Source organism: Mauremys reevesii, linkage group 3, assembly GCF_016161935.1.
Source record: "Mauremys reevesii isolate NIE-2019 linkage group 3, ASM1616193v1, whole genome shotgun sequence".
NCBI lineage: Eukaryota > Metazoa > Chordata > Testudines > Geoemydidae > Mauremys > Mauremys reevesii.
Window position 1 is genome coordinate 112,877,243 of NC_052625.1, and position 24,393 is coordinate 112,901,635.

At 44.7% G+C, this 24,393-nt stretch overlaps 1 protein-coding gene and 1 long non-coding RNA gene across 12 annotated transcripts in view; one reads left to right on the forward strand and one right to left on the reverse strand.

Moving 5' to 3' along the window:
* The window catches only part of L3MBTL3 (L3MBTL histone methyl-lysine binding protein 3), a 153,367-nt gene that overhangs the window by 77,451 nt on the left and 51,523 nt on the right, over positions 1 to 24,393 (reverse strand). For all 10 annotated transcript variants that reach the window (XM_039531841.1, XM_039531836.1, XM_039531842.1 and 7 more), the window contains 4 exons: positions 16,270 to 16,374; positions 14,882 to 15,017; positions 4,246 to 4,337; positions 2,211 to 2,362 (listed from right to left, as the gene is read on the reverse strand). In XM_039531841.1, the coding sequence (XP_039387775.1) occupies positions 2,211 to 2,362; positions 4,246 to 4,337; positions 14,882 to 15,017; positions 16,270 to 16,374 (485 nt within the window). The remainder of the gene's footprint in view (positions 1 to 2,210; positions 2,363 to 4,245; positions 4,338 to 14,881; positions 15,018 to 16,269; positions 16,375 to 24,393) is intronic.
* The window catches only part of LOC120401675, a 35,303-nt gene continuing 23,359 nt past the window's right edge, over positions 12,450 to 24,393 (forward strand). For both annotated transcript variants that reach the window (XR_005596637.1, XR_005596638.1), the window contains exon 1: positions 12,450 to 12,680. This is a non-coding gene — a long non-coding RNA (uncharacterized LOC120401675). The remainder of the gene's footprint in view (positions 12,681 to 24,393) is intronic.

The following is a 24,393-nucleotide window of genomic DNA, read 5'->3' on the forward strand; positions in this document are numbered from 1 at the left end:
GCAGGGCCCTGTAGTCCATGGGTGGTAGACCAGACGTGGAGGTATCTGCCACCACCTCATCAGGAGAGGACAAGGAAGACACCACCGACAGGACTGGTTCCGTGGTGGCCTCTGGATCCTCCGGGACCGGCTCCTCCCGAGTCCCGAGTGCAGCCTCCACCAGGGATGGGGTTAGATCTGGGTTTTGCAAGGGATCCCAAGGCAGGCGGCTGATGGTTACCTCAGGCAAGCGAGATCCCAAACGGGATGGTGGGGGAGCACTAGGACCTGGAATGGTGCTGCAAACAGGACAGGTGCCGCGCTGGGGAGAGGTGCCAAGATGGGGTTCTGTGATGCAACGTAGAGCAGTACCAGTGCGTAGAGCAGTGCTGGTCCATCGAGCGACGACTGGGGAGCGCAGTCCGAGGCTGATGCGAGCGGTGCCGCAAGGTCACAGACTGGGATCTGGACCTTGAGTGAGATCACAACCTATCAGCTGACGACCACCTCGAGCGAGAACAGCTCCAAGGGTGGGGGCTGTGAGACCGGTGCCACGAGTCAGACCAGTGCAGGGTATGTGTACGGTGCCAGGACTCAGAGCAGCCCTGGGACTCACAGTGGCATCAAGACTTCGAGCAACGCGGAGATCCTGGTCGAGGGGCAGATGGCCCGAACATGGCCAGTTTGCCTCTTGAAGGTACTGGGCCTCGGGGTAGCGGAGGCCTCGAGGCTGGAAACTTGGGCACCATCATTTCGATAAGCCCCCTAGTGGCCTCAAAAGTGCCCGGTGTGGAGGGTAGTGTGACCTCCTCCACCTGCAGCCGCGGGGAGTCCAGGAGCACATGGCTTCCTGGGGGAGACAGGGGCCCGTGGAGGTTAAGTCCGACCAGAGGGTTTGTCGGCCGTAGGCCCATGCTCCGCAGCATGCCCTGCCGAGGTTGCGGTTTCTGAATCAGACCACTGTGGAGGCTTGTCCTTGGCCTGCTTCTTGAGGGCAGCCGGCGAGTGGGAGCGGTGCCAAGGGGAACACTTCTGGGCTCCGGGAGACCACCAAGACCCCTGGGAGGGCATGTTGAGTCCTTTTTTGGTGCCACAGATGGCACCGCTGGAGAAGCGCTCCGCGCCGAGGCGCTTGGGGCCGGATCCTGTTTTGGACAGAGGGCAGACTCCATGAGGAGTTGTTTTAAATGAATGTCTCTCTCTTTTCTGGTGCAAGGCTTGAAGGCCTTGCATATCTTGCATTTATCTACCTGATGGGCTTCTCCCAGACACCGGAGACAGGAGTCGTGTGGGTCGCCCATGGGAATAGGCTTGGTGCAGGAGCTACAGGGTTTGAAGCCCTGGGATGGCATGGCCCGGAGCCCAGCGAGGCACTTGCTAACGGGAAAACCCCCAACCACTAAGACTACAATTAACAACTAGTAGAGAACAATTAACTAACAATGGGTAACTATAGACAAAGATAAGCAGAAGAGCTAGGGATTAGTGGAGCATTTGCGAGCAAGAGACCACAGTTCCAACAACCGTCACTGGCGGTAAGAAGGAACTGGAGGGGGGTTGGGCCAGCAGGGTTGTATATGGAGCACCATATTGGTGCCACTCCACGGGGCTCCACAGCCGGCCCAACGGGTAGCTGCTAGGGAAAAGTTTCCGACAGCCGTGCACGCATACATCTAACGGGAATTGATATGAGCAAGCACTCAAAGAAGAACAAGACTGACGTTCTGACTACAAAACAGAACTGTGATGCAGTAAGATCAAGAGACAATCATGCCCTTCAACAGATTTTATTAGTAGGGCATATGGGCCAGAGCTAGAAACATCCTGATGAAATGTAGTTGCTGTTTCAGTCATGGCTACCAGTGTGCCTAACACTGATGGTATTGGTATGTCCACGTGCGTATTTCCCAATAAAAAATCCAACATGAAGATGCATTGCAAAATTAAAAGAGAAATTACTTATACCAGATTTACTCCCACATGCAACTACAATACCCTTTTTCCACAATCTTGTGAAAGTTGTGTATGTGCAACTTGAACATCTACATTTGATAACCCGGCCCCTAACATCTACTACAAATGTTTAAATGGTTTGGAAGATATATTTATAAAAATCTGCTAAAAGATGATGTGCTGACTACATGCAGAGTACAAAAAGTATCAGGGAAAGATACTGTCTTAACAAATTTCTGATATGACTTATTAAAATATAACAAATACAAAGATCATACCAATAGTCATAGCTCTCATCCCAGTTATCAAAATGAACCAGGAAACGATTGTCCACCATGTCTGTTACCGTAGCAACACAGATGAATGTAGGATTTTTTTTGTCTACAGCTTCAAGCTTCATTCCCACTCGAAATCCCGATGGAATAACTGTCTACTCAAACAGAAAGTTTAAATTAAAGGTAAATAACACTCTACATCCCAAAACCTCCCCAGAGTCTACAACCAATACATACATTGTCATTTAAAAAATTACCATCATTTAAAAATTTACCAATTAGCTGGCCAACAATGCAGCAACAGCCCAATTAGCTTACATGAAAGATGCTCAAACATAGATACAGACTCTGAGATCATGGTTTATGAACCAAAAATTTCTGAGCATGTTGCAAAATTTGTAGATTTTGGTTTAGACAGACACTACCTCTGACAGCTTTCTCCTAATCCCATAAAATGATAAAAATAGTATGATGCCAGTTCATGATACAGGCAGGATAGACAAACTGGGTAAAATGTTGGATAAAAGGAAGGTTAAAAACCAGCCAAGAGAAACTGTTGCTTATGCCTAATAACAATTAAAAGTTATTCCATGTTTTGGTCAGTAGTCTTAGTCTGAGAAGGAGAGAAGCAGGCTTAAATCCAGTAGTGCCACAAAAGTATAAAAAACCTTATAAAATGTAGGGAGTATTCATGGAAAAATATGCAAAGAACTGAGGCCAAGAGCAGAGCAGCCAGGGTGGATAACAGCGGGGGACGGACAGGAGCTGAGGTGGGATAGGAGCAGAAAGGGACAGGGAGAGACTGGAAGGGGACAAGGAGAAGAGAAAAGGGAACGGGGATGTAGTGGAAGGGCCTGGGGGAGGAAGGTTTGGAGGGGAGCAGGAGTGAGTCAGTGATGGGAGGGGACAGGCAGGATCTGGGGGATAGCAGCAGCTTGTGGGATGGGTTAGGAGCAGATGGGGACAGGGAGAGGCTGGGGTGACAGAGGCAGAAGGGTCTATAGCCACTAGACACACTCCTTACAGAACCTAGAATTTAACCAATTATTCCTGAGTCTCAACACTCCTTTTTTGCGTGTATCTCATCCGCCTCTAGTGGCAGATCCACACAGATGCTAACAGCCTTCCACTGCTACCAGCTACTCTGTTAGTTTAGGTGTAGAGGAAGTCTCATCCAATGGTTAGAGGACTGGCTTAGGATGTGAAGACCCAGGTTCAATTACCTGTTCCACCACAGACTTCCTGTGAGACCTTGGGCAAGTCACTAAACCTCTCTGTGGCTCAGCTCCCTATCTGTGGATAATAATGCTTTCCCTACCTCACAGGGGTGTTGTAAGGATTAATACATTGAGAGATTATAAAACAGTTTGAGGGCTACTGATAAAAAAGCATTATATAAGAAATTATTATTTCAAATGATGAAATTTTTGGGGTGTTTTCAGTTTTAAAAACGTAGTAAATACATTTAAAAATGTAAAAAGAATGTGAATATTGCAAAGTCAAATACTCAAAAGTTAGGAAATACCAGATTTAAGGTGGACCGTTCATCCTGTGCACAGAATGAGGAACAGGACTTGTGGAAAGAATAGTGTTTATTCATATAATTAAGGACTGAAGCATAATGCATATGCATATGGGGGCTTAATTAAGGTTAAACAGATAACCTTACTTCTAGTATTCCCTAACTTTTGAGTGCTTGATCTTGCAACCTTAAAGTTCTTTTAACATAATTTATATATAATTATAAAAATATTTTATTTATATAAATAAAATATTTATTTATTTATAAATATAAATAAATATTTATTTATTTATTTATATTTATATAAATAAAATTTAAATTTTGTGGATTTAATTAATGTGGATTTAATTCATGTGGATTTCAGAAGTGAATTTTAATACAGATTAATCATTTATCAAACCTTAAGGAAAAAATTATTTACAGGATTTCCAGAATCTCCTGTCACTGAAATGATACAAATGAACCAGCTAGCAACTTTCTGAAGCAATGAAGAAGCGGCAAATGAAGAATACTTACTGTGTTCTGGTTTTCAAACAAAGATTTAGGAGCAGCTTGAGCCTTACATGTTTTAAGATATGAGGGCCAGTTAAACTCCTCTTCTTCATATCCTAAAAGGTTTCCACAAAAAAGTGAAAGAGAAGAAAATATGTATGAGACACAGGGTTGATTATGGCAACCATAATCTTCTATACAATTATTTTTTCAGCAATTCATTTTTCATCTAGTCCCAAATTCATTCAATTCCAGAATTTCACAAATGGAAAAAATTAAAGAATTTAAAACCATTTAATTTAACATTAAATTATAAGTCTCTTCTATGGTAAAACTATTAATATTTAGGGCCTGTTTCTCTGCTACATTACGTCAGTTTTATCCCAAGGTAACGCTGATGATTTCAATGATTTCTATTTTTATTTGGCACCTGGTAATTCAGAGAGGAATTAGTAATCCTTTCCTGCTACCAGTTAGCTAAGCTTATTTATCACAAAGACCAGCTTTTGTTTTAGTATCTGAACAAAATATTATGATGACCTGAGTGTCTATTTTTCCTCCTGATCTGAAATTGATCAGCTTCTCATCTTTTTCCAAGACTGAAGTTTTGACTGTTCCCAATCTTCATATAGGAGGAAAGATGGTCTTATGGCTCAGGCTCTGGATTGGGACTCAGGCGATTTGGGTTCAATTCCTAGTTCTCCTACAGGTGACCTGAGGCAAACTTTCTCTGTGTTTCTATTCCCTATATGCAGAATAGAGATAATACTACCTACTTTCTTCCACACTTTGTCTGTAGTGTTTATTTGTATCGTAAGCTCTTTAGGACTGGGACTGTCCCTTACTCTGTGTGTGTGTGTGTGTGTGTGTGTGTGTGTGTGTGTGTGTGTGTGTGTGTGTGTGTGTGTGTGTGTGTGTGTGTGTGTGTGTGTGTGTGTGTGTGTGTGTGTGTGTGTGTGTGTGTGTGTGTGTGTGTGTGTGTGTGTGTGTGTGTGTGTGTGTGTATATATATATATATATATATATAAAACACTTTGGTACAATGAGGCCTGAGTTTTGGTTGAGGGCAATAGCTGTTACTGTATTACAAATAAACAACAATACTAAGAAAAATCTTCTAGGGAAACAATCAATTATCAGAACATGAACATTCAACACTGTTTATCAGAAGGGACAACCACCATTTTTTCAAGAATGCAGCTATTTTGTTTTGCTTCTGTGTTTCAACAAACATTTCTTAGTATAATTTCCCTTTTTTCACTCAGTTTCTTTTAGAAGAAAATTTAACAGAAAATAATGTAACTCATGGGAAAAGTCTAACTATTCATATTCCTGGTCACTAAAAAAAGGGGCAACAAAGATTACTAGAATGCAGTTACATATCTTCCTTTGTCTCCCTGTTGTATAGTCGTATAAAGCCATTTCAAGATACTGCATAAAAGTCAGGGGTAGTTAATTATTTCCGTTAAGGTCCACGTTTCTTGGTCAAAGTATAGTCAAGGTCCAGACTTCAAAAACAATAATTAAAAAAAATAATAATGATGATAAGCAAATATAAAGATTTTGGGGTCTGTCCAAAAGCATCTGGCGGTCCGGATTTGGCCCGCAGTCCTCATATTGACTACCCTCGGCATAGGTGTTACAGATCTATAAACCAAGCTTAACCATACTGTCAATCATTTACCACACAAGGAGAAAATAATTGTGTTTAACCTTTTGAGACCCTCTTATTTTGCGAAGCACTGTAAGAAAATTATTGAGCAGCCCCTTCTTCCTTTTAGACCTCCCCTCCCCTCACAGTCTTAATTGTAAATATTAGCTAAAATTAAATTAACTGCAAAAAACAAATAACTACGCCCCCTTCTCTGGGTCCATGGGGGCCTCTTGTATTAAGCAGAGGGGCTGTAGGCGCACTCCTATATGCAAACCAGCTGTCCAAATTACCCCTCAGAGGGGCCACAAAAACACAAGACTTTATTTTGCCCACAGTGGGTATTCCACAGTGCTTAATAAATAACGCCACTGGCTTAATTACTTTCCAGACAACATACACACACAACTGACATCAGTACTACCAGAAAGTGCCCAACTCATTAACTAAAAACTAGACTCCAATATATTATTATAATACTTGTAATACTCTAAAACGTTCTTTGTTTTTTTGTTTCTTTAAAAACAGGTTTGTTTTCAGTCCTCAGTGATTATTTGAACATTTTTGTTATGTGAATTTTCTTGTTTTTAATTATCTCTTGCTGAAATTTCATTACCAAGTTTGTTTGAAATTACATCATTATTAGGGCTAATATTTACTAAATGTATTTTAAATCTGCAAATATATCACATATATTGTTTTAATATAGTCTTTAAAAAGGGTGATAGCATATATGAAACAATCTTAAAACACTGTTACCTAAGATGTTTTCATTTAGGTTGGCTTAGTAACACTGGTTTATTTTGTTTTAACACACAAACATTACACCTTTGCATAATTTAATTTTCACAATAAAGTATCAGAAAGGGGAAATTCTGTCTTTGCTGTGAATTTTCATGTTAGGCCCTTCCCTGCCTGACAGTTTTCAAAATGGGTGTTTCCTGTTTCATTTGCGAAGAGTGAAGATGAATGCAGGTTAAGCTGAACAATTGGAACACTGTTAAACCCTGGGCACTGCTCTGTCCATGTTCTAAGCTGCTTCCAACTTAAATTCCTGCATTCCCTATGTTCTTGGTGTCCCATCAATAACAATCCCTCCAAGGAACATGGGCCCCCCCGGACTCCAGTTCCACTGATCATGATGCATCTTCCCTATTTTACAAACATTTTAATATAAACATTGAAAACAAACAGATGCCCAGACCCCTCACCGCACATTCCTTTAGCCAGAGGTGTTGGCATAAGTGACGGGCTGCTCCTGCAAAAAAGCTACACCCAATCCTTGTTTCAATGCATCACACTGGAGTGTCAGTGGCTTTCCTGGCTGGAAGTACTTAAGGACAGGGGCAAGTGTTATCATTTGTTTCAGCATGTCAAATGTTTGCCCAATCCCACTCAACATGCTGCCTTCTGAGCTACTGAAGCCAGGTGTGGACAGAACTTAGACAAAAAAATTGATCACTCTTATTGAGTGCTGAATACCCCATTCACATCCACTGGAGATGGCATGTCTCTGCTTTTATCTGCTTTCAGCTCTTTGTGTGAGCAGATGTCCAACATCTGTCACCTCACACTGATTAACATTTTTTGTTGGTTGAGTTTTATATTCTTGTCCCTGCATCATTGTAGAAAAGCTTGTAGTTTTTGGTCATGGTCTCATTAAGTTTTTGTATTGTTGTGCCCTTCATCTACAGTGAAGGTATCATCCTTCCAGCACTTGGGGGAGTCTTTTCTGGCACACCTACTGTGCTGGGCTTATGCCCACTGGCATGCTCAGCCATCTGTAGCAACCAAATGGTGCTGCAAAGGTTGTCAGCACACTGGACATTTTATTCTAATGTATGCGCCAAAACCTGTTCCGCACATCACAGACTGTAAAGATTCTGGTTCTGGAAAGTTCTGGCAAGATGTCATCAACAGTGGCCAGTGGATATGGCGTCTTTTCAATGCCCTGTTCAGCGGCTTCCGGTCTGTGCAAATGTGTAATATGCTTGATGGCTTCTTTACTACTATGCTGCTTACCCAAGCTGTTCTGGCCTCTACAGATGCTCTGAAACCCCTGCTCTGCAGACTTTTGAGTTCTTTGCATACTCAGTTACACAGTCTCACTGTAATTTTCTTTCATGATAAGCGCATAGTTTCCACTCTGAATCACACATCCTTTGATGCACCCATCATCTTTGAAAAAACATTCCCATGTGCTTTTAAAATCGTCTCCATTGTCCGTGGGACTCCCATTTTTGCTTCCTGCATGGCAACTATAAAATTCTGATGCTGCACCCTGACTAGGTCCATGGGTTATATGGCTGTATTCACCAAGAAGAGGCTGCTGTGCTTACTATCCTCCAACACAAACTTTAGTAGATGGTACCAACTATTCTTCACATTAGTTACTATGAGATCATATCTTCCTTTGGGCTGCATTATGCTCTCACTGTACATTATTGGCTTGCAACTGCTTTTTGTAATTGTGTGTTAATTCCAGTTCACCCTGAGGAGTCACATTGCAGAAGGTACCGCTATCCAACTGAAATTGCACAAGGCTTTCCCCATTTAACATTGTTACATTCACAGGAGATTGGTATTGTCCCTTGTTGCTTTCCTGTCCCAACAGCCTGAACCTGATATTCTCTCTGACTCAATGACAGAATCATAAGTCATCACCATTATCTGATGTGCCATCCCCTTCATGTACAAGTCTGACAATCTTTCTGAGAGCTGCTTCTGCTCTTGCACACACTGCTAAAATAGTTCAATTTACCACAATCCTTGCAATGCTGTCCTAGTGTGGGATACTTCTTTACCCGCGCACGCTGCCTCCTACAGTAAATGCAGCTATCAGTATGGAACCATGGCCACTTGCCCAACTTTGCTGTTGTCTCACTTCATGTACTTCTGGGCATGTTGTGCCTCCCTAAGATTTTCAGTGCGTGCCTCATGTCTCAGCGTCTGTCTAATGTGAGATTACCTTCCTGGAGCTGCCGCTCCCATGGGTGGTGACCCAAGTGCCACAGACGATCCTGTCCCAAATTAAGGAGTCTTGTCAAGTCCTCAAAATTGCATGTAGCAGCCAGTGTGAATAACACAGGGTCTATCCCCTCCCCTTGGCATTGATCTCTAGCAAAAAACCCCAGTTTTATTCATTTTGTTCTGCTTTGGGGAGGCAACAGGTCTCCAGAGTTACTAAGACTGCTGTGAGGCTGTAGGCAGTGGTGAGCTTCACAGTGATGCAAACACCTCTCTGCCTTCTTCCCCAATAAGGTAACGTAACGGTTTTACTTTCCTGCTGTTCTTGTCCTCCTGCATGGCCAGGTCTGTGCACAGCTCCAACTCCTTGCACTGGGTCCATTGCTGAGCTAGGTTTGCATCTGCAAAATCCAGGGCTCTGGGGAGCTTCAGACTGAGTTCCCTGGCTCACACTGCGAACTGCTGCTCTGCAGAGAACTCACAGCTCTGACACTGACACCATGTTTCATTAGCACCGAGTGAAGCTGAATGTAGGTTAAGTCAAATAAGTTGAACGTAATTAAACCCTGCGCCATGTAGCCACACTGCTTCCAGCCCAGCTCCCCATGTTCCTTGTTTTCTTGGTGTTCTCTCCATAACAGCCCTTCCAGGGAACATTTGCCCTCTCTCTGACTCCAGTTCCAGTGATCATGGTACACCTGCCTCCATGGCAACTGGCAGCAGCCATATCTTGCTGTGAGGCTGGACTTATGGCTGCCACTCAGGAAGAGATCTACAGAATGATAGCTTCCAAAGCTGTAAAGTACTAATGACATAAATGTTTACAAGTGCCATTCAACTCAAACCATTTGCAGCAGAGCCTTGACAAGAAATCTAGGGTTTTCCTGGAGGTAATTCTTTTCCCTCTCAAACTCCTTAACAAGTGAGCCACAAAAATAACCCTGGACATAATGAAATCCTCTGAGGAAGGTTCAGACCTGTCTGACCTGGGGAATCTGAGAATGAAAATTCACAGGTGTAAGCCAAAGTTCTCCCTCTCAGTTCTCTCCATGTCAGACATTCTTCACAGACCTTCTCCTAAAGGCTGGCCGGGAGGAGGAATTTCTTCCTCTGGGCTGCTATGGGGAAATCTTCCCTTCATCTGAAATTCAGGAAGCACCAGCAAAACTTTCCTACTTGCTCTGCAACCTACGTCTGGAGAAGAGGTGCGGGAGGCAGGAGTTGTTTGGGGGGAAAACAAAACAGAAAAAACCCGAATCTTACTCTCAGTGCCATTCCACTGATTCTGCTCTGTTTCAGTTAAAGGATCTTCTATAGGCCTGCTCAACCGTCTCAGCCTGGACCTCCCCCACACGCCAGCTGAGAGCTGGGTTCTCTGTAGCCTAATAAAGAAAGACTCTAGGCATGAACTTCGCCCACACGGTGGATATGAGTTGGGTTCACTGAAGCCTGCTCAACAGGGTTACCTCCAAGAAATCCTGGTTGGGAATTTTTTGACAAAACCTTTTTCAATGGAAGAATGCCAATTCGTTGAGATTTCCAGGATGTAATTTCTGGTCAGAGAGAGAGAGAGAGAGAGAGAGAGACAGAACCTACCCATGAATATCCAATAGCCCAATGATTAGGACACTCACCTGAGAAGTGGGAAACCTGGCTTCAAGTCCCTACTCCAAACCAGCAGAACTAGAACTTAAACCTGGGTCTCCCACATTCCTGGTCAGTATCCTAACTACAGGGCTATTGGCTATTCTGGGGTGGGGACGTCTCACTCACTAATTTTGCACAAAATTGTTTGAAAGGTCTCTGTTTTATTCCACATCGGAACGAAACAATTTTTCAAACATCTGAAATTTTTAATGAAAAACTGAATTCTTGTTTTCCAGACAGCTCTACTTCTCAACTGTTAGTACTGAACATCACACAATATCTGGGAGCTGGGTTCCTGTGGCCTGCTGTCTTTGCTGCCATGGAGATAGAAAGGCCCACTGTGAAGTCTGACATGGAGGGGACTGAGAATAAACTGTTCATTCCACTTCATTAAAGATACAAACATGCAGCAGCAGACATGACCACCACCAGACCCTCACCCCAAAGCTCACTCATTCCTAAACTCCCAGCAGAAAGGATGGACTTTGCAGCATGCCCAAATGTTGACAAGCTAGGGCTGTGGTACACAAAGGTGGAGTGAATTCATGAGTTCAAAACTTTTCCTGGAGAATACCCTGCTTGCAACACCCCATCCCTTTAAAATCAGCATAGTTCAGCTCAAGCTCCTCCACTGGCAGTATTACAGAGAGAGACAAGCAATTATCCAGGTTCCAAACTACTTATTGATTATCCAATAAACCCAACACTTTGAATTATACCTGGAAAAATACTGGCTGCCAGTGCAGATCCTAGAGCATTGGTGTAATGCAACACCTGTGTAATATTATACTTAAGCAAGATGCCACATACTGCACAACCTTTAACGTCTGTGTGGTCTCAGCAAATAGCTTAACACACAGAACATTACCATAATCTAATCAAACTTCAAAATAGGGTTAGTCCACTTACTTCTTGATTCATGATCTTTACTGGACTCCAAAAAAAGACAAAAAGACAAAAATAAACCAAAAACCCAACATGCCAAAACAGAAACACATATCAGAGATAAATACTAGTGGTGTACCATGGAAAACAGTGGCATATTGTATATACTTTGGAATTTTGTAGCACTACAGAAATACTGGGAAAATACACAACAAGTTGTGGATGAACTATTGGAACAAAATGAAACATCTTCACTGGCCAACCCCCCGACTATAATTCTACCTCTTATAATCAGAGATTCCTGAATATTCTTTTTTCATGTGCAATTTCATGTCTTACATGACAATGGAAATCAGAAAAGCTTCTCACAGTATATGCATGGGCTCCAGAAGCCTCAGTGTGCCGCCTATGATGAAAAGGCTTAACACTGGGGAAAAAAAATAAATCACAAGAACACTTTGGAATCCTTGGGCTAGACAAGTGTTATAAAACAGACTGTTTCTTTCACTCTACTTTCTTGGGCTCTGATACTCAAAAGACGTACACAAATACTTATCCCTGTGCACTGAGAGTAGTCCCACAATAGTCAGTAGAACTACTGATGGAATGTAAAATTAAAAATGTCTGTCTTTACAAGGTCATCAGGCCTTTGCAAAAATCAAAGTTCTGCCAGATGTAGGAAGAATCTCTATGATAGTTCCTGCATGTATTAAAAAGAAGTGTTTTTTTTTTTAATGATTTTTCCATGTTTGGCATCTGATGGGGAATAGCTATATTGCCAGGATGATCTGGGTCTCTCTTATTTAATAATTTCCCGGCCATTGCGGGGGCTGTAACACTTTGGTCTAATTTCAGTTGTTGGGTTTAGTGTACGGGTGCTGGCTGGTGTTGGTGGCCTGGGATACAGAGAAGGGCTGGGTAGAGTGGGCTTTGGGGTGAGGGGTATGCTATTATTTATGTCTGCTGCTGCATATTTGTACCTTTAACAAAGTGGAATGAACAGTTTATTCTCAGTCTATGTCAGTCTTTGCAGTGTGCCTTCCATCTCCATGGCAACAAAGACAGCAGGCCGCAGGAACCCACCTCCCAGCCTTAAACTCTATGACTATGATCACTGGAGTCCCAAGAAGTCCTAGCATTAGGACTAGGGCTGTCCAGGTTCAGCTAAAGTCTGCAAGGTTAGATGCTTTCATTAAGGTAGGTTTTCTAAAATTTGGATGGAATCCTACACAAAAGGGTTATAAGTGGCTGCAGGAGCTGAAGTCCAGCTGAAAGGCATAAAAAGAAAACAACGAAAGGCTGGACTAAGGTAAGCAAAAACATTGACTCAAACTAAGCCAAGGCTGTGGACCTAACTGATCTCACACCAGTATAAATCAGAAGTACCTCCACTGAAGTCAACAGGATTATGCAGCGATAAAACTAGTGTGAATGAGACCATAATCAAGCCTCATGCAAATCTCTTTCGCCTCAGGAAAAAAAAAGGGGGGGCCTTTTATCTGGGTCTATTCATATTCCAGAAAGGGGTTATAGTACTTTTTTGTATTATGGGAGCTACTGTCACTGACATGAGAGAGACCCTACAATGTAACCGCAGTAACAACCTTCTCAACTCCTTTAGAAACATGCATTACATCTACACCATCATATGAAATGGTACAGGTTCAATTTCATGTCATGTTCCTTTGCTACCAGAGCCAGCAGAGGCCATCAGTGCTATTGAAACAGCACATTCAACTCCCTTGTGAATGGGGAATAATTACCCCCTCCACAGCAGCACTGGAATAAGCTCAGCCTAGCAACTGCTGTGAAGTAGAGCAAACTCTTACAGGGAAGTAAGAGCATATCAGAATTAAGGATAAGGCAGGGAATAAGTTAACAGTCTTATTCAGGAGAAGATTTGGAAAGGAGTGAACTCATCTGGCCAGGAATAGAAGAGATCCAGTGGACCATATGACAAGGAAGAGAAGCAATCCTAGGGTAGAATGAAGCAAGCCAGCCCAAGGGAAGAGCCCAGAATGTATTTGCTAGCCCTGGAGAGAAGTGCAGTAGCACAATCCTGGTATTCCAAAGAGCTGGGATGTCTTGGGGACAGTAGAACCACATTGCACTGTATATTGATGAACCCCTTCTAATAGATGTAGTTATGCAGAGGGTGTTAATGACAGGCTGCAGTTTCCCCCAGTTAAAAGCAGGTTTAATCACCACATGAGGCCTTAAGAGCAGTGCAAAAATAATTAAAAAAAACAAACAAACTCATTTCATGGTACATCAATATAAAAACCAACAAAAAATAGCTGAACAAAATTTTCCCCACAAATGAAAAAAATGACTCAGAGGATGAGATCTTGTATAGCAGCTCTCCTCCAGCAGCAGTATTTTAGGACTAAATGAATAAGCTTCCAAAACCAGGGATTTATACGGGACAAGCTCACAAAACCTCACCACTGAGTACAAAACCTAGTGAATACTGCCAGAATAACAACAGCAGTATTTGAACAACTGGATATGTAACTACCTATTCATTCAGCACATGAAAGCCATGACTCCAAGAAGATAGCGGCAGGGAGGAATGGCTTTTGGGAAATATTATAAATTGTTTCAATAAATGACCAATTCTACACAATTGAACTGTTCAGGGTTACATTACAACCAAACAGCATAGAAGTTGCATTGTTTGAAGGCAGTGTGGAATATGGCTGCACCAGAAAAGTGACTGAAGGCATTCTGCCTGGTGAGGATACATGGCTAGACTCCACCTCCCACATTAAAATAGTTAGATATTTAAAATCAAAATAAATAAGGCATATTTTCAACCAGTACACATCACTCAGATAAAATACTGCATGTTGTTATTTTGCAGCCTGATACCCTTATCCTTTATTTCCCCACCAAGATCTGTCACCTCGGGGCAGGGACACTATCTTTATTTGTCTGTACAGCTCCATGTACACTGATGGTGATTTATAAATAACAAAATAATAATGGCCAGCCGTGGGTCATATTTAAAGGACACATAGCTGGCCTTCAGCCCTCATTTTGGGCAACCCATTGTAAGTTATTAAAGGGCTTACAAATTCAAGCCCTTTAAAGTGTACAAGGCAATAAAGATATGTGTTTCACTTTTATTTTGGGGCTAGTTTGGTCTCTTCATCCTCCCATCATCGTACCCTTTGAATAACTATTCTGATCATTTTGCTTTTTAGTCTCTCTCTTAGTTTTACACAAAAGCAGAGTCTTTCCTTCCCTTTGTCTCTTTGTTCTTTCATCAGGCTCCACAGGATCTATTAATGCTTTGCATTTACCTTTCTTCCACCTTTTCACAATGACAGCTATCAGCTCACAAAGCTAATTATCTACAGTCGTAAGATGGAAGCAAAAGAGAAATGAACAGGTGGACTGCCCTTATTGTATTGTGATTTGGAATACAAATCAAAAGACATTTAAAAAAAAAAAAAGCAGTAGCAACTTTGTGAAAGATAAATCTTTAAACTGAAAGTTAGACAATACCTTTTGGTGGGTGAAGTTTGTGACCTGTTTTCTCGCACCATCCAGCTGGATGAATGTCTGAAGAATCAGCATTCACCCAGAAGTCATAACAATCCAAATATTCATCAAAATGGAGGCGTATTCTGTAGCCTAAAACCTAAAAACAACAGTTTGCAAAAAGTGTACAACTTAGTAAAAGTACACTTGAGCATAATAGTCTCTGTACTAAAATATATTCATTGTGCATTCAGCCAACTTTTTATTTTTGTTCATGCCAATAATATAAAAATAATGCAGTTTAATAAAGGGAGGAACAAAAAGCAAGACTGCAACAGATCTGAGCACCTCTCTGATGAAAACCCCTGTATAAGTGCTAATAATAATATTATTATTATTCATTCAGAGTATGAGTGGCACTTAACATACTGCTACAAGAAAACAGAAACCCGAGAGGTGTGTCTAGACAACCTCTTTTGGAGGATAGGTCATTATAACAAGGAGATAATGAGGGGCATTATGTAAGAAGAAGTGCAAATGTGAAAGGGGAGATCCCAAAGGACCCTATTCTTCAATAAAATAGTCACCTTAGTGCCTGAGATGGAAAGAGGAGATGCAGCTCCTCTTCACTGCTGAAGTCTCCTACGTGCTAAATGTCCATACCATCTCCCACACTTTTCTGGGTGCCAAATGCCACTACTATCCTATAACCAGCTGTAAAAGCATCCAGCTTCCCCAGAATTTAGGGGTGGCTTAAAATAAATCAAATTTAGTATCAAAATAAGCAATAAAAAGGAATTCATGTACTCATTGCACTATTCTTTTTCATATTTAATTTACTCAAACCTGCCATAACTTAAATGTAACTCAAACTGAAAGAATTTTCAGTTTGCCACATTAGAATTTGACAGAACCCAGGGCACTTTGCCACAAAATTTAGGTCCAGATAACTACAGAGGACTTAAGCCCTTGGTTATATATATATATTCAAGGGCTATCAATTTTCATGCATCTTTATGTTCTTTATATTTTCTCTTTTAAATATACCGTAGATTTCTCCAAAGTTACAGAATTATACAGATACTTATGTATCACCATAACACTAAAATATTATGTATTCATATCCATGAACATGTGTAATTGTTCCTTGATATTTGGATATTGTGTTTAATATGATTTTTGGTACAATTTAATAAAATTATATTCATTAGGAAAAAATATTCCGCATGGTATAGCATTAGGCAATTAAATGCCTAACAATAGTTTACATCTTCCTCTGAAGAATCTGTCACTGACTATTACTGCTAAATACAGCACTAAACAGAGCACTGTTCCAGTATAGTATTTACTGTTTCTTAAAACACTTCTATTCTCAGCCTCACACTTCATTCAGGTACAGTCCTGGTGCTTACCTCAGCCACAGTGAGAATACAGTACATTGACTGGTGTTCAGGATCCACTCCTTCCAGTTTCATTCCTACTTTGAATCCATTTTTGCCATATGGGAAGGACTGATACTGGAATGAACAAAAACAGTTTCAATATTTCAAAAGAAATACTTCCAAAGAAAATTAAAACACTTGTGTAGTGCAAAAACACGATTGTTATTACTTATCCTTATGCAGGCATCTGCTCAAAATGAAGTCTCAAGTATATCTGGATAAATTTCAAGCTTTTAAAATCATATAACGGAAAATAGAACTTAGCGAGCTGTGGAAAAACTGGCTGATAGTGCTGTCATTAAAAACTTTTAAATGCAGAAAAAATCTGGTAGGAGGAGCTACCAGGAAAGCCACCTCAGAACTGCAGAAAACACTGTGTTCCATCAACTTTTTAAATTACTTTCTAATTAAAAAAATACAGTACTGTAAGGTTAACTATTTATTTTGTAGAGTGACACCTTCTTGGCAATCACCATTCATGGGATGATCAGATAAAATACTCTGAAATGCCTTTTTGTTTCTACATCTCAGGCCCTCAAAGATGAGCCACAAAGCAAATACAGAACAGCCTTCATATATAAAGATAGCCTCTCTCATGGTAATATTCCCTTTGCTGTGTACAGCAGAGAGAAATATTGGGCTCTGAGTAGCCTCTTTTTCCAGGAGGATTCTGGCAATCAATAGAGAACTGAGAACATGAGATCACATGAGGATGAAGCCTAAGCTGCAGCCTTCAATAAAGGGAAGAGGGCAGAAAGGGCGTCTTAGGGAGTGAGGTACCAGCTTCCTGTTATATCATGTTCTCTGTGCTCCAGACAAAGTTAAAAGTCAAAGTCATCAGTCCTTAATACTTTAAATTAAAAAAAAAGGCAGAAATATATTAATAAAATAAGGCAAGAGAGTGAAACCTCCACCACCTTTTGTAAACTATTAAGATTTTAAGCTACTCAGGTAAGTAAAGTCTTTCTTTTGCGTTCAGTGCTGTATGAAACAGTCAGTGGTCTACAAAAAGTTAAAAAGTGGGGAAGGGTTTTAACATTTTTAAAATTAGAGTCATGCCGGACAATATTCCTTCCTACAATGGGTTAGGACATAGGTATTTCTACGTGGGTTGGAATTTACACCTTGCAGCTCCAATGTAGCTCTGATCAAGCTAGTGTGCTACAAACAGAAGAGCAGCTGCCACAGCATGATGAGCTAGCTGCCCAAGTACATAGCTAGGATCTCAGATGGGATCATACTCGGGGCATCCAGCCCACCCCGCTGCTCACACAACCGTGGCTCCACTTCTATCTTTAATGCGCTAGCTCTATCTAGTGTGGGTACATCTCCTTGAGATGGAAATGACATTTTATGTGCCAGCATAGACATATGCCATGACTGTAATTAATCACAAAGCAGTAAAGTGTACAATCAAAAACATTTTATTATTGCTTGATAGTTCATCTTAACCACATCTTTTATCTGTAATTAATCACAAAACAGTAAAGTGTACAATCAAAAACATTTTATTATTGCTTGATAGTTCATCTTAACCACATCTTTTATCTCAAGATGTACCATTAAAGCTTCATTAAAAATGGTCATAGAAACTAATAATCAATGCCCAAATCATTCCTCTAGTTAACATAGGCTTTTTCCATTAAAAGATATAACCTATGATCAGTTTATACAATTTTCTTAAGATTCAGAAAGAAGAATTAAAAAGAAAATATTACATTCTGTATGTACTGACAAATAAAAGCTATGCTTTAATAATAGGGTTGCAGCATGATACACCCATGTGCCCAAAACCTTAAAAGTAGGGAAATAAGAGGAGGAAATATTAGTGCATTCCTTTCCATCTTCATACTGCCTACATTCAATAACACTCTTCAGTGCTCCATAAGGATCTCCCTTCCATCTCTAACAGACACCCAAAAGAAATACATACAAAGGACAGTTACCTGTTCCGTAACTGGCGTTCTTCGAGATGTGTTGCTCATGTCTATTCCACAGTAGGTGTGCATGCTCGCCACGAGCACCGGTGCACAAAGTTTTTCCCTGAGCAGTACCCGTAGGGGGAGCACTGCTGCGACCCCTGGAGTGGCGCCTCTATAGTGCTATAAGGGGTGCCGCGCACTCCCCCCACCCTCAGTTCCTTTTTGCCAGACCAACTCCAACAGAGGGGAAGGAGGGCGGGATGTGGAATAGAGATGAGCAACACATCTCAAAGAACACCAGTTACGGAACAGGTAACTGTCCTTTCTTCTTCTAGTGCTTGCTCATGTGTATTCCACAGTAGGTGACTGCAAGCTATGTCTGATGGAGGTGAGTAGGAGTTCACAGATTCTCTGACTGAAGCACAGCCCTACCGAAATAGTGCGACGTGAACGTGTGTACTGAGGACCAGGTAGCGGCTCTACAGATGTCCTGGATAGGGACATGGGCCACAAAGGCAGCCGACGAGGCCTGAGCCCTTGTCGAGTGAGCCCTCACGACAGTTGGTGAGGGAACCCCTGCTAGGTTGTAGCATGTGTGGATGCATTATGTAATCCACCAGGAGAGTCACTGGGTGGAGATCGGTTGACCCCTCATGCGCTTGACTGAAGCAACAAAGAGTTGCGAGGACCTGCGGAACGGCTTAGTCCGATCCAGATAGAATGTGAGTGCCCTGCGCAGATCGACCGTATGGAGGCGGCGTTCCTCACTAGAGGCATGAGGTTTGGGGCAGAGGACAAGCAGGAAGATGTCTTGGCCCATGTGAAAGGCGGAGACCACCTTAGGAAGGAATGCAGGGTGTGGGCGGAGCTGCACTTTGTCCTTGTGAAAGACCATGGGGGGGCAGGGGTCACAGGTCAGGGTCCTGAGCTCCAAGACCCACTGGGCTGACGTGATAGCCACGAGAAAGGCTACCTTCCATGAAAGGTGAGACCATAAGCATGTGGCCATGGGTTTGAACGGTGGCCCCGTGAGATGGGATAACACCAAGTTTAGATCCCACTGAGGAACTGGGGTTTTAGCAGAAGGAAAGGACTGGTCAAGTCCCTTGAGGAAATGCCCGGTCATGGCGTGGGAGAAAACCGAGTAGCCCTGGATTGGCAGATGGAACGCCGAAATAGCCACCAGGTGCACCCTGAAGGAGGAAGGCACCAGGCCCTGAGTTCTAAGGTGAAGGAGATACTCAAGGACAAGTGGGAGCGGGGCAGCCATTGGGGAAGTACCCCGCTCACCTGCCCACCTGGAGAACCGGGACCACTTTGCTAGGTAGGCTCAGCGCGTGGATGGCTTCCTACTTTCTAGGAGGACATGCCTGACCCCTTCAGAACACCTTGCCTCTTCCGCATCTAGCCATTGAGCAGCCATGCTGTCAAACGGAGGGCAGCCAGGTTGGGATGGAGGCGGCGGCCCCTGGTTCTGGGAGAGTAGGTCTGGGCGGAGCAGCAATGGCCGCGGGGGTGCCACCAGCAAGCCCAGGAGGGTCCCGTACCAATTCTGCCAGGACCAGGCTGGGGCAACCAGGAGGACATGTGCCTTGTCCGTTTTCACTTTCCCAGGACCTTGCCGATGAGGGGAAATGGGGTAAGGCAGTAAAGGAGTTGCCTTCCTCCTGTCATGGTCGGGTCATCTGAGATCGCGTTCCTCCCCACTCACCCCACCCCAGAACAGAACCTGGGGCAACGGCGGTTCTGTCAGGTCGCAAACAGGTCCACTTGGGGAATGCCCCACACTCAGAAGAGCGGAGCGATCACTCATGTTGGGAGGAGAAAACCCTGCTCAAGCAATCGGCCTGTGTGTTGTTGATGCCTGGCAGGTGGAAAGCCTTTAGGGAGATGTTGTGGGCTATACTGAACTCCCAGAGGCTGAGGGCTTCCAGGCAGAGGGCCGAGGACCTCATCCCACCTTGCCTGTTTATGTAAAACATCGCGGCAGGTTGTCTGAGAGTACTCCACCTGTGAGCTAAACGCCACACAGGCTAAGCGTATTGCCCTCAGTTCCCTGAAGTTTATGTGAAGAGACAGCTCCATGGCTCACCACATCCCTTGGGTCTGTGAGTTCCCTATGTGGGCCCCCCAGCCCAAGTCCGACGTGTCGGACAATAGGTCTAGTGACGGGGTTGGGTCCCGGAAGGGAATTCCCTGGAGCATATTGGCTGGGCAGGACCATCATTGTAGTGTGGTGATCACCCACGCTGGTACCAATAGGACCTTGTCCAGTTTGTCCTGGGCCTGGGAGAACTCTGAGGCCAGCCAGAGTTGGAGGGGCCTCATCCGAAATCTGGTGTGGCAGACCACGTACATGCATGCCTCCATGTGGCCCAGGAGCTGCAGGCATACCCTGGCCGTGGTGATGGGGAACTCCGTGACTGAGGCTATAAGCCCCTTCAGAGTCTGAAACCTGCCCAGAGGAAGTGAGGCTGTGGCCTTGGAGGCATCTAGGAGAGCGCCTATGAATTCTATGCGCTGCACCGGAACCATTGTCGACTTGGTCTCGTCCACTAAGAGGCCTAGGTTGGCACATGTAGCCAAGAGCAGGTCCACGTGGTTCTGTACCTGGGGCTGCGAGCTGCCCTTGAGCAGCCAGTCGTCGAGGTAGGGAAATATCTGTACCCCTCGGCGTCTAAGGTAGGCCGCTACTACCACCATACACTTTGTGAACACCTTGGGTGCAGTGGACAGGCCAAATGGGAGGACCGTAAACTGGTAGTGGTCCTGTCCTACTAGGAAACGGAGGAAGCGTCTGTGCCCCTCGAATATATGGACATGGAAGTATGCGTCCTGAAGGTCCAGGGCCACATACCAATTGCCAGGATCCAGAGAGGGTATGTGTCATAGGTCTCACCCCCACTTAGAGCTGTTGGGTTCCAATATGGGGACCTGCATGAAATTTATCTCTAAACTAAAATCCTAGTTTAGATCTAGTAAAAGCTGCCACCACCCAATCAGGTACATGGATTGGGACACAGTCCTTCCCCAAAATCCTAGGGGATCCCAAGAGCCCCAAATCCATGGAGTTCTTACACCCAGGAGGAATAAACCATTTCCCCCTGCTTCCTCCCCCCTCCCTTTTCCTAGGAGAGACACCGGGATCTAACTACAGAGGGATACCTCCCTCCTCCTCTTTCCCTGAGAATCCACCCAAGGAAAGACCAGCCAAGTCCTTAATAGAAAAGAATTAATTAAAGAATAAAAAAGAAAGTCACTGTCTCTGTAACCTAGATGGAACAATATACAGGGTCTAAACTTATCAATCTCTGGAGAGAATTCCCCCTCCCTTCTTTCTCAGTAAAAGCAATCACAGTACAGACTTAAAGAAATTCTATAGCAAAACACAGAATTGCAAATTCAGAAATAAAAGTATAAGAATACTAGTTCCTTGCTAATACTCACTAGCTTGAATAGAATAATTTATTGCAGAAACCTAGGAGGACTTGATTACGATGTCTGGACTCTCTTAATTCCCAAGAGAGACTCTCTAAAGAAACAAAGAACAGGAAAAAAACTTCCCTCCACCAGGATTTGAAAATATCTTGTCCCTCATTGGTCCTCTGGTCAGGTGTCCACAGGTACTGCTTGTTAACCCTTTACAGGTAGACAAAAACCTTAACCCTTAACTAACTGTTTATGACAGTATGATACATGCCAGAGAGACCATGCGGAACCAGCACTTCACCATGAACCGACTGAAGTCTCACAAATCTAGGATGGGCCTGAGCCCCACTTTTACCTTGGGGATCAGGAAGTAACAGGAGTAAAACCCTTTCCCCCGGAATTCCCACGGAACCTTTTCCACAGCTCCCAAGCTGAGCAACCGACCCACTTCCTGCTGTAGCAGGGGTAGATGCAACAGGTCCCCGCTGCCGTCCGAGGGACGGGGGTGAGAGGGTGCGGATGAGACAAACTGTAGTGTGTAACCCTGGGAAATGGTGTTGAGGACCCATTGGTCCGACGTTATTCAGGACCATTCCGCAAGGAATGCACACAAACGGTTGCTGAAGGCAAACTTTATTGGTAGGAGGATCCTCTGGGGGGCCACCCGGGTACCCTCCTGCAACCAGTCAAAACCGCCTCTTGCCCTGCTGCGCAAATTGCCCCTGGAGGGCCCAGGCTGCAGGGCAGAGCGAGACTGAGGTCGCCTCTTTTGAGTTTTGGACCTCTTGTAGGCAGGTCTGTATCTCGGATGGGGCGCCGGGACGGAGGTTTGCGGCTTAGGTTTTTCTCTGGGCAGAACGTAGAGCCCAAGGGTTTGAAGGGTCTTACGTGAGTCCTTCATGCCATAGAGCCTCACATCTATTCTGCAAACAGGTCCTTGCCATCAAAAGGAAGATCCTGCATCACAGACTGCGCCTCCACGGAGAGCCCTGACAGCAGAAACCACGATGCCCTGTGCACAGACATGGCCGAGGCCATGGACCGAGCCACTGTGTCAGCTGCATCCGCCACCGCTGCCGCCTGCAGAGCAGCCCTTGCGGCGGCAGTGCCCTCCTCCACCAGCGCCTTAAAATCCTTCCTTTCGCACTCAGGAAGGAAGAGCTCAAATTTTAGTAGCAACCCCCACAAGTTAAACTCATAGCGACTGAGGAGGGCCTGGTGGTTGGCCACCCGGAGCTGGAAGCTGGCCAATGAATAAAGCTTCCTGCCAAACAAGTCCAGTCTTTTAGAGTCTTTATTTTTTAGGTGTGGGTCCTGGTTGACCCTGTCTTTCTCTATGATTGATGGATTCCACTATTAGGGAGTTGGGGGCCGGGTGGGTAGAGAGGTATTCATGACCTTTTGTGGGCACGAAATATTTGCGCTGTGTCGTTTTCGATATCGGCGCAAAGGAGGCCGGCGTTTGTCAGAGCGCATTGGAGATGTTAGCCACCCCTTCATGCAGTGGGAGGGCCACTCTGCCCGGTACCGCGGATGAGAGCACACTGAACAGCAAGTCCGAGGATCCCTCCATCACCTCAGCTTGGAGTTGGAGACTGGACGCTACTCACTTCAGTAGCTTCTGATGAGCCCTTACGTCCTCTTGTGGTGTGGAGGGGGGTGGGGCTGCAACCTTGTCCTGTGGCACGGGGGAGGAGGCTGGTACGGAGCTCTGCACGTTGGCTGGCGTCATGGGATCTACCCCTTGGTTGGACTCTTTGTGTGGTGCTGAGGAACCATGACCGCCGATCTATCGCTCGGATGTCTGGATAGTGAGGCTGAGGAGCCTCCGATGCCCCTGCTATCAACCGAGGGCCTGGCTGGGCATGCGAAGGGGGCCGGGGGTACATTAGCACCACTGGCCTTGCCATGGAGGCCCTTGTCATTGACTCTGCTGCAGCACCAACGGCACCAGCTGGTTGGGTTGGCCTGGCTGGGTTGTAGAGGGCTGTGTGTGGGTCGAGTCGCAGTTACCAGCGACCTATCGGTACCGTGGGAGCAGTACAAGCGGTGGTATCGAGAACGACATCTGCCACGGGACAGGGACTCCAACGTCGCGCAACGGTACCGCCTCGAGCTGCTGCTCCTCGAGACGCTGCGACGCCTGGATCTGCAGTGACGCAGAGCTGAGGATACCCGCCGGGAGTCATGGGCATGGTGCCTTGAGGCAAGAGAGGTGGAGCATGACCAGCGACGGTTCCCTTGTTGGGAGCGGATTCGGTAGCTCCACCAAGAATGGGAGCATCTACAGCATCTGTGCCTGTCCTGCCGATACTCTCTACTCGGCGTGGAGCAGTGCCTGGAGCTCCACTCCAACGGCACCCGACCGGACAACCTGGTGGGTGATGAAAGTGGAGGCCGGAAACTGTGTCCTGACAGGACACTGAGCAGCGAGTGGACCCAAGCGCAGTTCCCTGACCGGGATCTGTGTCGGGTTGGCGTCGACTGTTGACAGCCCAGCAGCGGCTTGCCTCTAGAACGGGGTCCTGGGGTCGGCGGTACCCCGGGCACCTGCAGAGTCATAAATGTGCTTCGCCGCCTGCAGGGCCTCCGGCGTCGAAGGCATCCGGACTCTGCAGCAGAGTCGAAGCAACTGGGCTGCTCCACTTGGCCAAAGTCAGAGCTCTAGAGCCCGGGAGGAACTGGAGCTGCCTGACGTGGGTCTAGCCTCACCCTGTTTTCTCTTGATGCTTCTGAGAAGACA